At 37.7% G+C, this 15,512-nt stretch overlaps 1 gene segment (V, D, J or C); it reads left to right on the forward strand.

Moving 5' to 3' along the window:
* The first annotated feature begins 3,584 nt into the window (after positions 1 to 3,584).
* Positions 3,585 to 14,199, forward strand: LOC129012901 (T cell receptor alpha variable 12-3-like). The segment is given in 3 exon segments: positions 3,585 to 3,624; positions 13,534 to 13,618; positions 13,831 to 14,199. Coding segments are annotated over 2 exon segments (405 nt in total).
* The last annotated feature ends 1,313 nt before the right edge of the window (positions 14,200 to 15,512 follow it).

Genomic DNA, 15,512 nt, shown 5'->3' on the forward strand with positions numbered 1-15,512 from the left:
CATGATACTGGATCCCTTATTTCCATGAAGCTATTTCTCACCAAACTGTAATTTCAACAGTAGCACATGATGATGCTAATTTTCCAATATTTTACCAATTGTAAACATTATTATTTTAGATTAGCTTCCACTTTGTGAAGTAAAATATTCAGTTTTTTATTATTCTTTTCTTTTAATTTGTGATTTTATACCTTTGATTATTAAAATAAATAAATAAAATAAGATGAGAAAACATCAGATTCCATCACACAGAATAGGTATCCTTTCATACAGTAACATGTATTTTTTGAAAGTGTGAAAAATACTGCTCTGGTCCAAGCTACCTTCTAATTGGTCTCTCTTTTCTCAAGGCAATGAATTCTCTATGTCCTTGCTACTTGAAGTGTGAGCCAGCATTGTCTGAACTTGTACTGATTCTCAGGCTCCACCCTAGGCTGATTGAATTTGAATCTGCATTTTATCAAGATTTCCAGGCGATTCTATCACATCAAAGTTTAAGAAGCACCCATCTGATGGGTTGCCAGAATGATTTTTTAAAGTATAAATAAAGAGCTTTCTCCACTTGTCAAACATGTTTCAATGGCTTTCTATTGCTCCTGGAATAAAGTGTGGTGGCTTTCAGGCTGTGATATAAAAGGATCTATATAATTGGAACCTCCCTTGGCCCTTTGGCTTTAAATTCTCTTCTCCTGGCTCTCTGTGCAGCAAAACTTCTGATTCTCTTTGGATTTTCTGAACTTGCCGTGTCCTTTCCCACATGTAGGCTCTCTCTCATCCATCTGAAATGCTCTTCCCCTAAATCTTGTTGAGCCTGACTCAACAAGAGTCATCCTTCAGGTCTCAGCTCAAATGTTACTACTGTAGAAAAAAAACGTACTGACCTCTGCTGCTCTTCCTGACTAATGTATCTGTCTGTAATCCTCCCCCTAACTCTGTCAGAACACTCTAGTTATTTCTCCTATGTTAATTATCATAACTTACAGTTATATTTTTGGTTTATTTGCCAGTATGTTCATCGCCCATACCTTCTATTAGAATACAGTCTTTATGATGTCAGGGGTATTGTTGGTTTAGTTCATGGCTGGATTCTTTTTGTTTGTTTTTCTTTTTTTTTTTTCCAACTTTTATTTTAGGTTCTGAGGGTACATGAACAGGTTTGTTATATGGGTAAATTGCATGTCACAGGGACTTGGTGAAAAGATTATTCCATCACCCAGCTAACGAGCATAGTACTTGATAGGTAGTTTTTGGATCTTCACCCTCTTCCTACTCTCCACCTTCAAGTAGGCCCCAGTGTCTGTTGTTTCCTGCTTTGTCTTCATGTATAATCAATGTTTAGCTCCCACTTATAAGTGAGAATATGTAGTGTTTGATTTTCTGTTCCTGTATTAATTTGCTTAGGATAATGGCCTTTAACTGTATCAACGTTGGTGCATAGGACATGATTTCATTCATTTTTATGGCTGCATAGTGTTCCATGGTATACATGTACCACATTTTCCCTTTCCAGTACACCATTGATACGCATCTAGATTGTTTCCATATCTTTGCTATTGTGAATGCTGCTGCAATGAACATGTGTGTGAGAGTGTCTTTATGGTAGAATGATTTATATTTCTTTGAGTATATACCCAGTAATAGGATTGATGGGTCTGATAGTATTTGTTTTATGTTATTTGATAAATCTCCAAATGGCTTTCCACAGTGCCTGAACTAAGTTACATTCTCACCAGTGGTATAAAAGCATCCCCTTTTCTCCCCAACCTTCCCAGCATCTGTTATTTTTTTAATTTTTAATAATAGCCTTTCTGATTGGTATTGAGATGGTATCTCATTGTGGTTTTGATTTGCATTTACCTAATGATTAACGATGTTGAGCATTTTTTATATGCTTGGTGATTGCATTGATGTCTTCTTTTGAGAAGTATCTGTTCATGTCGTTTTCCCACTTCGTCTGTTCATGTTGTTTGTTTTTTGTTTGTTAATTTGCTTAAGTTTCTTATAGATTCTGGATATTACATCTTTGTCTGATATACAGTTTGCAAATATTTTCTCACATTCTGTAGGTTGCCTCTTTACTCTGTTGATAGTTTCCTTTGCTGTGTAAAAGTTCTTTAGTGTAATTAGGTCCCATTTGTCAATGTTTGGGTCTTTTTGCAATTGCTTTTGGAGTCTTTGTCATGAAATCTTTGCAAGGCCTCCAGAATATAATTTCATAAGTTTTCTTCTAGGGTTTTTATAGTTTTAAGTTTTACATTTAAATCTTTATTTAGTCCATCTTGAATTTATTTTTGTATATGGTAAAACAACGAGATCCAGTTTCAGTCTTCTGCATATGGCTAGACAGTTACCCCAGTACCATTTATTGAATAGGGAGTCCTTTCCCCATTGGTTGTTTTTGTTGGCTGTGTTGAAGATCAAGTGATCATAGGTGTGTGGCTTTGTTTATCGGTTCTCTATTCTGTTCCATTGGTTTATGTGTCCATGTTTGTATTATTACCAAGGCTAAGTTTTGGGTACTTAGCCTTGTACTACAATTTGAAGTTGGGTAATGTGATGTCTCCAGTTTTGTTCCTTCTTTTGTTAAGGATTGCTTTGGCTATTCAGGCTCTTTTTTTTGGTTCCATATGAATTTTAGAATGGTTTCTACTAATTCTGTGAAAAATGACAATGATAATTTGATAGGAATAGTGTTGAATCTGTAGATTGCTTTGGGCAGTGTGGACATTTTGATGACACTGATTCTTCCAATCGATGAGCATGAAATGTGTTTCCATTTGTTTTTGTGGTCTATGATTTCTTTCAGCTGTGTTTTGTCATTCTTATTTTAGGTATCTTTCACCTCCCTGGTTAGCTGTATTACCAGAAAACTTTTTTTGTGTGGCTATAGTGAACGGGATTGTATTCTTGATTTTGCTCTCAGCTTGGAGGTTTTCAGTTTATAGAAATGCTACTTATTCTTGTACATTGATTTTATATCCTAAAACTTTGCTGAAGTTGTTTACTAGGGGCCTTTTAGCAGAGGCCATGGAGTTTTCCAGGTAAAAAGCCATATAGTCTGTGAGGATAGAGAGTTTGACTTCCTCTCTTCCTATTTGGATGCGATTTATTTCTTTCTCTTGCTTGAATGTTCTGGCTAGGACATTCAGTACTATGTTGAATAGGGGTGGTGATAGTGAGCATCTTTGTCACGTTTTGGTTCTCAAAGGGAATGCTTCCAGCTTTTGCTTGCTCACTATAATATTGGCTGTGGATTTGTCATAGATGGCTCTTACTATTTTGAGGTATGTTTCCTCAATGCCTACCTTGTTGAGGAGTTTTAACCTGAAAGGATTTTGAATTTCATCAAATGTTTTTTATGCCTATTGAGGTGATAATGTAGTTTTTTTTTTGTTCTGTTCATGTGATGAATCACATTTATTGATTTGTATATTTAAACAACCTTGCATTTCAGAAATAAAGACTACTTGATTGTGCTGGATTAGCTGTGGGATTTGGTTTGGTAGTATTTTGTTTAGGATTTTTGCATGTATATTCATCAAGGATATTGGCCTAAAGTTTTCTTCTTTTGTTGTGTCTCTTCTAGGCTTTGGTATCAGAATAATGCTGGCCTCACAGAATGAGGTAAGGAGGAGCTCCTATTCCTCAATATTTTGGAATAGTTTCAAAAAGTACCAGCTCTTCTTTATATGTCTGGTAGATTTTGGCTATGAATCTTTCTAGTCCAGGGCTTTTTTCTTGTTGTAGGTTTTTATTACTAACTCAATTTCAGAACTCCTTATTGGTCAGTTCAGAATATTTATTTCTTCCTGATTCAATCTTGGGAGGTTGTATTTTTCCAGGAATCTATCCATTTCTTCTGGGTTTTCTGGTTTATCTGCATAGAGGTGTTCATAATAGTCTCTGAAGGTTTTTTGTACTGCTCCTGTGTCATTTCTGATTGTATTTATTAGGATCTTCTCTGTTTTTTCTTTATTAGTCTAGCTATCAGTCTAGCAATCATTTTTATTCTCTCAAATAAAAATCATTTGGTTTTATTCATCTTTTGTACGGTTTTTTCATCTCCATTTCATTCAGTTCAGCTCTAAGTTTGTTATGTCTCTTCTTCTGCTAGTTTTGGGATGGGTTTACTCTTGGGTTTTTTAGTTACTCTAGATGTGATGTTAGGTTGGCAATTTGGGATCTTTCTAACTTGTTGATGTGGGTGTTTAGCACTATGAACTTTCTTTTCAACACTATTTTAGCTGTGTCTCAGAAATTCTGTTATGTTGTATCTTTGTTTTCATTAGTTTCAATGAATCTCTTGCTTTTTCCTTAGTTTCATTGTTTACTGAAAAGTCATTCAGGGGCAGGTTGTTTAATTTCCACATAATTGTATGGTCTTGAGAGATTCTCTTGGCATTGATTTCTATTTTTATTGCCCTATAGTCCAAGAGTGTGGTTGGTATAATTTGGAGTTTTTTTGAATTTTTTGAGAATTGCTTTATAGTCAAGCATGTGGTTGATTTTAGAGTGCAGATAAGAAGAGTGTGTATTCTGAGGTTGTTGGGTGGAGTGTCCTATAGATGTCTGTTAGGTCCATTTGGTCATGTGTCGAGTTTATATCCCAAATATCTTTGTTATGTTTCTGCTTCAATAATCTGTCTAATACTGTCAGTGGGAAGTTTAAATCTACCAGTATTATTGCATGGTTATCTAGGTCTCTTCATAGGTCTCTGAGAATTTGCTTTATGAATCTGGGTGCTCCAGTGTTGGATACACACTTATTTAGGATAGTTAGTTCTTCTTGTTAAATTGAACACTTATCATTATTCGTTATTTAATGCCCTTGCTTGTGCTTTTTCATTATTGTATTTAGAAAGTCTGTTCTAACTGAAATTAGAAAAAGTAACCTCTGCTCTTTTTGGTTTTCTATTTACTTTGCAGATTTTTCACTGTCTCTTTACTTTGAGCCTATGTGTGTCACTGCTTGTGAAATGGGTCCCTAGGAGGCAGCATACAGTTGGGTCTTGCCTCTTTATCCAAATTGCTATCCTCCGCCTTTTAAGTGGGGCATTTACTCTGTTCATGTTTAAGTTTAGTATTGATATGTGTGGATTTGACCCTGTCTTCATGTTGTTAGCTGGTTGTTATGTAGACCTGATTGTGCAATTTCACCAGGTGTGGTGGGTGATGCCTGTAATTCCAACACTTTGGCAGGACAAGGTGGGCAAATTGCTTGAGCCCAGTAGTTTGAGACCAGCCTGGGTAATATGGCAAAACCCTGTCTCTACAAAAAAATAAAATATTAGCTGAGTGTGATGGTGTGTGGTTGTAGTCCCAGCAGGCTGAGGCAGGAGGATTGATTGAGCCTGACCAGTCAATGCTGTGGTGAGCCATAATTGTACCACTGCACTCCAGCCTGGGTGACAGAATGACACCCTGACTCAAGAAGAAAGAAGAAGGAGAGAAGGAGAGAAAGAGAGAAAGAGAGAAAGAAAGAAAGAAAGAAAGAAAGATAGATAGATAGATAGATACATGGTGGAGCTGTTTTACAGTGTCAATGGTCTGTCCTAATTGTGTTTTTGTGGTGGCTTGTAGCAGTCTTTTTTTTCCCACGTTTAAGCCTTCCTTTAGGGACCTCTTATAAGGCAGGTCTGGAGGTTACAAATTTCTTTAGCATTTGCTTGTCTGAAAAGAATTTTGTGTTTCCTTTGCTGATAAAGCTTAGTGTGGTTGGCTATGAAATTCTTGTTTGGAATTTATTTTCTTTAAGGATGCTGAATATAAGCCCCTAATCTCCTCTGGTTTATGGGGTTTCTACTGAAAAGTTCACTGTTATCTTGATGGGGTTTCTTTAATAGATGGCCAGCACCTTCCCTCTAGTGGCCTTTAATATTTTTTCTTTCCCATTAACCTTGGTGAATCTAATGACGATGTGTCTTGGAGATGGTTGCCTTGTACAACGTCTTGCTGGGGCTCCCTGAGTTTCCTGAATTTGAATGTTGACCTTTTTGGTGAGGTTGGGAAAATTTTTATGGGCAATATTCTCAAATATGTTTCCCAAATTCCTTGCTCTTTCTCTCTCATTCAGGGATGCCAAAGAATTATAAATTTGGTCTCTTTATATAATCCCATATTTTTCAGAAATTTTTGTTCATTATTTTTTATTCTTTTTTCTTTATTTTTGTCTGACTGAGTTGATTCTAAGAACTATTCTTTGACCTCTGAGATTCTTTCCTCAGCTTGTTGTATTCTCCTGTTAATACTTAACAATTGTATTATAAAGTTCTTGTAATGAGTTTTTCAGCTCTGTCAGAACAGTTTGGTTCTTTCTTAAAATGGCTATTTTGTCTTTCAGATCTCATATTATTTTATCTCTTTACATTATTTAGATTCCTTGGATTGGGTTTCAATTTTCTTATGAATCTCGATGTTCTTACATCTAAATTGTGAATTCTCTGTGTGTCATTTCAGCTATTTCAGCCTGGTTAACAACCATTGCCTGGGAGCTAGTGTGGTTGTTTGGAAGTAAGAAGACACTCTAGCTTCTTGAGGTGCCAAAGTTGTTGTGTTGGTTATTTATCATCTGTGTAGGCTGATGATCCTTTAATATTTGAAGTTCTTGTCCTTTGAATGGTTTTTTTTTTACTTTTATATTATTTTATGCCCTTGAGGGATTTGACTGTGGAATAAGTTGCGTTCAGTCGACTGGCTTCATTTCTGGATGATTTCAGGGGTCCCAGGTTCAGATGAGCATTCCTGCACTGCGTGCTCTAACCTTATGGGGTTGGGACCAGGCCCACTGCTTTGTTCTCTGGCCCCTTTAGGTTAAGTACCTGCTGAACCAGAGAGGCTGAGGTGTTACTGGTTTGCTGACATCATAACTCCACTTGGGGGTGCTGGCAAAAGCACTTCATTGAACTTGTGGCAGCAGTATCAGTGCTCATGTACACACGTGCCAATGGCAATGGGGGGAGGGTGTGGATGTGTGTCAGCAGTGGCCTGTCTGCAGAAGCTCTCTGATGGTTAGGCAGAGTTTGCTGGTGAAGTAGCTATGGCACCAGTCGCCGGGAAGTGCCCTGGTTGGACACCTAAGGCAGAGTTGCAAGTAGTCATGGTCAGGTAGGGACCCCAGGAGAGGTTGGCAGACAAGGGGGTGCTCAGATAAGACTAGTCCTGACCCATGGGCAAGACAACCCTACTCTGTCCAGGTCTGACAGTCAACAAAGGCTAGAGCCACGTAGAGGAGCATGGTGCACCTTGGGGAATGGGCATCCCTACTATGCTCACTGCCACTATTCCCATGCTAAATACTCTGGGCTTCACACAGGCTAGAGTCCTGTCACTGCCATCATTCCAAGTAGCTCTCCCTGCCAGCTCAAATTTCTGTGGGCATCACGGGGTCTCCTGCAGTTAGGATTCGAGAGGTCCATGGGAGGGGTTAGCAAATGCTCACCTATCTAATTCCACCTTTCCTCGGGAGACATTGAGCATCATGAATGAGTCCCAGTGCTTGGCAGCCCTGTGCAGGGTTCCCAGGTTCCTCTCACTTTGGTCCAGGGTCTGAGTCTTCTCTCCATCCATTCTCAATGCATTCTTTCTGACGGTATGCTCAGAGAATGCAAGTCTTCCTGATGTTCTGATCTCTTGGTAGGAGAAGCTCTTTCTGGTTGTGTCTAATTGACCATCTTGGAGCTTCTCTTCCTGGCTTTATTCTTAGTGCCTAGAATAATGACTAGCCCATTAGTAATCAGTCAAAAAATCTACTGAATGAATGAAGAATGAAATTTGTTTGGCCCTCCTCTCTTTCTCCCTTTTCCCTTCCTCTCATTCCCACTCTAGCAACTTTGACCTTTGTGTATGTTGTCTCTACTTTACTATGTGGGGCAGCTGAATTTTCTCTGGCCCTCACCCCCAGACTCAGAACCCAGTCTTTTTATACTTAGTGGCTTCTATCAAATAGATTCACTCAGGGCCTCAACCTTTCCTCACTTAATTGACCTCACATTATCAGATGTGATGTGAAGGACTGAGTCAACTCTTAAGGCTAGTAACCCATAGTGAAATATCTAAAGGAAAAAAGACATACCTAAAAGATGTTTGGAAAGTATAAAAGCAACTTCTCAAGCCTAATAATTATGAGTACATATCAAAGTTTTATTTCAAATTACTGCAAGAGAAAAAGCTCCTCAAGAAACAAATTCAAATAATTAGCCTTGATATATTGTTACAGGAATCCAGATTTTTAAAAATCTGGTTAAAGATCATTATTACATTCAAATGACAGTTGCATAATCACCCCACTTTTGACTGCCTGTGTAGTGGCTATTAAACTTCTCACAAGATTAATGGTCATTTGAGTTTGTAACACTAATTTCCCAGAAGGAATCTTTATTTCATTAAAGGATATTAGAAAATTGCGCAAGCATTTTATTGGAAGTGATGGTTAATTACCATATGGGGTCATGTATATTATATCCTCCAAAAAATGCCTGCTTCATACCAGTTTGGAGAAACTTACCTTTCTCAGCTATGTATGTTATATCCTCCATAAAAGGCCTATTTCCTACCAGTTTGGAGAAACTTACCTTTCTCACATGTGATTTAAATCTTTACAAATCTTTACAACTCCTTTAGTGAGGAGTTGTCAGGTCTTGGATTTTGTCCCTTCTTACAAGCTAATAAGCTTGTTTCATTGAGGTTGTCAATAAAAACAAAGGGCTCCTTAGTAAGAGAAAAAGGATTTTTATTACTTATGGCACAACAAGCAGCATGAACATTGATACATTTCCATCAGTTTCTCCATCCTTTAAGTCCTCAAAAGATGATGTAATGGGTAGTAAGGGATGCTATGCATGAAGTGGTATTGTGTCACAGCTGAGGAACTCTGAGCTTAGGAAGTTCATTGCTTTTATAACAAGCACTTAGCCAGCTTGCTCTTTGTCTCAGAGGGAGACATTACCTCATCTCCCAAGGTTGCTTGCTGGCATAACTCTGAGAAGTGACCGAGGTAGAATGCTCATGTCATTACACTGTTGGCACACTCATCAGGTCATGTTTGAGTACAAGAGACTCATGGTGGACTTCCTTTCAATAATATCCACTCCATGGTCCTACACTGGATTAGTTGCTAGAAATTTATTTTATGAGTATGTCACTTTGTCAGTCATTCTGATTTGTGTAACTGAGAGATGTCATGACTAAATGCATTACATTTGTCTCAAATAGCATTTAATTAAGGCTACTATCAGCAGAACTCTAAGAAGCAGAATGAGACCAACCTGCAGTATTAACCTTAATTATGCTTGATCCAGCCAAATGTAAGTTCCAAAGTACAGACAGCTAGCATGTAGCATTTTATCTATTATAACCCATACATGAAAGTTTAGACTGAAATATTCATCTTTGTTTGAATTACCACAAAGTAAAAAAACCTACCATTCCCAATATAGAGAGGTTATATGGCCCCTTTTCCCCGGGTGTAACCCAAAATGCACAGGTTAATCAAATTTGGGATTTATTATTAAACTTGATTTGGATAAGCATTGCATCACTTTGGTTAAACTACATGAGCAGTGTCAGTGAGTATCTGCAATGTTTGCAACCTCTGTAGCCATTCATGACATAACCCAACTGTCAAGATATCAGGGGAAGCATATACATTTGTATCAGTCAATTTGAGACAAGGTTGTGCTGATTCTTGTGTTTGTATACTTGTGAAGATGGGGAATCTATATTGGAAGGCTGCCACTGATATAACAGAATAGTCTGGGAGCCATATTCACAAGAGTTTTCCTGTTTTCATGGAATGTGGAAGGAGATAACAAACCAATAGCAGGTCACAGAGTTGCTGCTTGGCTCCAGAAGACAATATGGTTGTTTTTCTACACTTGTTCTAGCATACAAAGAGAGTATTAGACCCTCACTTCTCCCCACTGGCTAGGGTCTGAGAGTTTCTCTTGCTATGTGCTCATCATCACTAATCATCAGAGAAATATCCATCAAAACCACAATGAGATATCATCTCACACCAGTCAGAATGGCTATTATTAAAAAATTATAAAACAACAGATACTGTTGAGGCTGCAGAGAAAAGGAAACACTTATATGCTGTTGATGGGAATGTAAATTAGTTGAGTTCCTGTGGATAGCAGTTTGGAGATACCCCAAAGAACATAAAATGAAGCTATCATTTTACCCAGCAATCCCATTGTTGGATATATATGCAAAGGAAAATAGATTTTTGTACCAAAAGGATACATGGCTTCTTATTATTATTGCCATGCTATTCACAATAGCAAATATATGGAATAAAACTCTGTGTCCATTGATGGTGGATTGGATAAAGAAAATGTGGCACATATATACCATGGAATACTATGTTGCCATAAAAAGGAATGAAATAATTTCTTTGCAGCAACATGAATGGATCTGGAGACCATTATACTAAGTGAATTAATGCAGAAATGTTAAACCAAATATCACGTTCTTACTTATAAGTTGGAGCCAAACACAGAACCTATGTAAACATGGCAACAACTATGGATTACCAAAGGGAGCAGGAACTGGGGGGTGCATTAAATAGTACCTATCAAGTACTATCCTCACCACCTGAGTGTAATATACACATGTAACAAACCTGCACATATACCCCTTGTACCTAAAATATAAGCTAACATATTTAAAAATAGACACAAAATTAGCACCATTTTCAGAGGCATTTATTTTAAGATAAATTGCTTTTAAATGAAATCTTGTTTTGCAGTACTCTGAGGTTTACGAGACATATCTAGAAAATTTACTATTGTGGAAGGTGAAGATGGTGTAAAACCAATGGGGGAGAGGTCAGTGGTTTTTCTTATTGGTTGATTATCATAACACTGTCCTTTGGGGATATGAAAGCATTTTATATATTCTTTAGACATAATTAGGCAAACAAAGGTCCATAGGACAGTTTTGATGCTGTATAAAGTCTGTCATTTTGCTAGCACTGATATGGCTCTTGGGTCCACCACAGCACTAAATCTGTTGACCCATTTATACATATTTTGTTTACAAGTAATAAAAACACATGTTTTGTTACTAATCTTACAAAGAGGGGTGCTTCTTACAGACTTTGCTTCAGACATTAGATTTTGCTTTAGTAAATTTTCCAAGACTGTAGTGGCTGCCAGCTTGTGTTACTTTCACTTTTCCTCTGGTTTTTGTATTTACCGAGAAATGGTCATGGTTTCTGTCAAGTGCAATGTACCCTTGGAGAAAGGAATTTCAATATTAGCATCTATTTCCTCATTTATTTCCTAGGTAGTTGTTGGTGGGAATGGGAAATGTTAGCCTCAGCCATCTTTGGTGAATACTGATTACATGGCTCTTGAGTGGAAAAGAGCCTGCTTCATTGTTGGCCTCTTCAAGGACATGAAGCACATTGTGGAACAGAAGAGAACAGTAGTCTTTCCTTGTTTATCTATAGACTCAATTGAGTTTCTTGCATAGATAGCTCCCTGACGGATTTGGTTTGCTGGTTACGTCAGGATGAACAAAACCTATAACTTTCAGAGATTGATTCCTAGGTATCAGCTTTATACAAGAAAGGCAATAAGAGGGACAGGACAAATGAACGTGCACACTGGGTTTTATTGACAGTCTAGGTACTAAAGGCAGGTTCATCTCGATTGCACCAACCCAAGCAAGTGCTGTTTTGGCACAGATGCATCACTGGTGCAAAATGGAATGACAAAGTCCAAGCTCCTCCAGTTCCTAGCCTTGTTAAAAAATATTGCTTAGGCTGTGGGCTGTAACCATGTTTGTTTTGTTCAGCTAGATTTTAGGCCATTTCATCTTGGAAGACTTATTTTGAGTTATAAGAAATTTCTTTAAAAGTTGTACATAACAGAGTAGTATAGGAATATGTGGCCTGACATTAAGAAGAGCTATAAAGTGTGAAATTCTCCTTGAATTGCAAGAATCTCACTCAGATTTCTATAATAGAATCTGTTATGTCTGATTTTTTAGTTCAGGAAAGTGGCTATTAAAAATAAGTGGTCTTACTTACACAAGAGTTGCCATTTGATGGAAACTCATACACACACACATACCCCTCTGCCTTTCTCACACATACATTGACTTTGACTTTTAATATAGCTTAAAAGCTTTATTAAAACTTTTTGTTTTTAATTGATACATAATACTTGTACATATTTATGTGGTCCATGTGATATTTTGTTATGTGCATAGAATATACAATAATCAAGGTGGGGTGTTTAGAATATCTATTACCAAGAGCACTTATCATTTCTGTATTGAGGATATTTCAAGTCCTCACTTCTAGCTATTTTGAAAGTACGATGTGTTGTTGTTAACTTTAGTCACCCTACTCTGCTATTGAACATTAGAACTTATTCCTTCTGTTTCTACCCATTAACCAACCTCTTTTTATTCCCCCAACCACATCCATATCCTTCCCAGTCTCTGATAACCATCATTCCAGTCTCTATCTCCCTGAGATCAACTCTTTTCTTTTAGCTCCCACCTATGAGTGAATTCATGCAATATTTATCTTTCTGTGCCTGGCTTATTTCATTTAACATAATGACTTCCGGTTCCATCGATGTTGCTGCAAAGAACATGATTTCATTCATTTTTATACCTGAGTATTCCGTTGTGTAACTATACAACATTTTCTTTATCCATACACCAGTAGATAGACACTTTGTTGATTTAATATCTTTGCTATTTAGAATAGTGCTGCAATAAACATGAGAAGGCAGGTATGCCTTCAAAACACTTATTTCCTTTCCGTTGGATAAATACTCAGTAGTTGAATTGCTGGATTGTATGCTAGTTCTATTACTAGATTTTTGAGAAATTTCCCTACCGTTTTCCAGAGTGGCTGTACTAATTTACATTCCTACCAACAATGTTTGAGAGTTCCATTTTCTATGCATCCTCATCACATCTATTATTTTCTATATTTTTAATAATAGTGATTCTAACTGGGATAGGATGATATCTCATTGTGGTTTTGATTCACTTTTCTTGATGATTAGTGATGTTGAGCATGTTTTAAATACCTATTGGCCATTTGTCTTCTTTTGAGAAATGTCAATTTAGATCCTCTGCCCATTTTTAAATGGGATTGTTTGACTTTTTATTTTTTTGCTATTGAGTTGTTTGAGTTCCTTGTATATTCTGAATTTAACTAAAGTGTCATATTTTCACTTTTAACAGTTCACATAACACAGGTCTGTAGTTGGAATACATCTTTGATCATTTTCATGAGTCCTCAAGATGGCAGTATCTTCTCAGGGACCTTGAGGCAAGCCCTCATGTGCTCCTGTGGTGGGGAGGGGAGGGGGGCTGCATGTGCACTTGCAAGTGCACACACACACACATGAATAAGAGCAAGACAGAGGGAGAGATGACGGAGGAGCTTAGTGATGGAGCAGAGGTGTTAAAAAGAACATCCTTTTTCTAATTGGTAGGACAGATTTCTTTTATGATTCCTACAGCAGAAAAATGAGAAATATTTGTTATTTTTTTTTCGTGTTTAAGGTTTGAATCCTCGGTGAACCAGGGCAGAAAAGAATGATGAAATCCTTGAGAGTTTTACTGATGATCCTGTGGCTTCAGTTAAGCTGTGAGTTTTGGGCATCTCTGTAGAAACATAATGTATATTGTTTGCAATTGTTGTGTATTCTAGGCCTGTGGGTAGAAACATGAGTGGTTTTTTCTCTAACAAAGGGAGACTGGGGAGAGTGGGGGGCCCATGAAAAGATGATTTAAATTCTGGGGACTAAGTGTCCCCTACCCAATCTGTCGTCTCTGTCTGACCACTATCTTTTTTCACAGGGGTTTGGTGCCAGCAGAAGGAGGTGGAGCAGAATCCTGGACCACTCAGTGTTCCAGAGGGAGCCATTGCCTCTCTCAACTGCACTTACAGCAACAGTGCTTTTCAATACTTCATGTGGTACAGACAGTATTCCAGAAAAGGCCCTGAGTTGCTGATATACATATACTCCAGTGGTAACAAACAAGATGGAAGGTTTACAGCACAGGTTGATACATCCGGCAAGTATATGTCCTTGTTCATCAGAGACTCACAGCCCAGTGATTCAGCCACCTACCTCTGTGCGATGAGTGCACAGTGCTCCCCAGACACCTGCAGTCTGTACCCAAACCTGCTGGGCCCCAGGAATGCCTGATGTAGAGCTTAGACTGCAAGGCAATGAAGTTCTGTTTGCTCTCTAGATGCAAATGAAAACTAAGAGCAGTAGTATTGAAGGTTTGATTAATTTGGGACATATTTTCATAATTCTGAAAATTATTGAGACCCCAAAGGAAAATAAAAGACACCATTTGGTCTACTTGAAATATTTTCTAGTCTTTTCTTTCCACTTTAGTTTTGAAATTTTTTTTTTTGCTGGACTTGGTGGCTCATGTCTGTAATCCCAAAACTTTAGAGGATCACTTAAGCCCAAGAGTTTGAGACTAGCCTGGGCAACATAGGGAGACCTTGTCTCAAAAAAAGAAAAAAAATCGCCAAGAGTAGGTGACATGCACCTGTAGTCCCAGCAACTTGGGAGGGAAGAGGTGGGAGGATTTCTTGAGTCAGAGAGGTGGAGGCTGCAGTGAGCTGTGATCACAGGACTGCACTCCAGCCTGGACAACGGAGTGATACCCTGTCTCAAAAAACAAAAACAAAACACAAAACAACAACAAAAAACAAATAAAATATTTTTATTGAGGTGTTATTGACATACAAAAAGGTGCACATATTCACTTTATACAGACAATATAATCATGCCATAAACATATGCATCATTTCTAAAAATTTGCTTCTTCCCTTGTTTCTTTTTATTAAGTTATTATTGCTATACAAAAAGGTACATTTATTAAATCTATGCTCAGTCTACTTTTATGCCACATCTTTACTTTATGAGATTGGTTTTATGATTCTTTTTATCAAAGACAAGAAAATATTTCCATACAATAACAGATATGCTCTCATGTTTCCTAAGACATTTTGCTCTTTCCCCAAGGCATTTGATAGACATTGCTTTAGGAATGAAACGGCAAAGCAGAAATGCAAACAGAGGAAAAATCATAAGCAGACTACTTTGAAAATCCCGTAAGTCATAAATTTTTTTAGTTATAGAACCCTAACTCCATCTCCAGCCTCAACTACAACATCACTCCTGAGTTATATAAGGGTACACCTGATGGATACCTGGAAGAACTAGAGCGAGAGGATGAGAACTGGTTAAAAAAAGCCTAATTAGTTGCACAAACTAAGAATTAGAGAGGGTCTATGTTGCCATTTTGGGGTAAAGTTTTAATCAAATTCAAACCTCCCAGCTTGAGCCTGATGGGACAGTTTTTTGATTCCTATGTACTTGAGTGTGGCCTGGAGATGGGAGGGAGCACTGGCTGTAGTTATAAAGTGCCTCATCTCCTCAGCAGGGCATGACAGCACAGAAGGACTTAAAATTTTTTTGAGAAGGGTCTCTAAGTATCTTAAAGAGATCCAGACA

This window comes from Pongo pygmaeus, chromosome 15 (assembly GCF_028885625.2).
Source record: "Pongo pygmaeus isolate AG05252 chromosome 15, NHGRI_mPonPyg2-v2.0_pri, whole genome shotgun sequence".
NCBI lineage: Eukaryota > Metazoa > Chordata > Mammalia > Primates > Hominidae > Pongo > Pongo pygmaeus.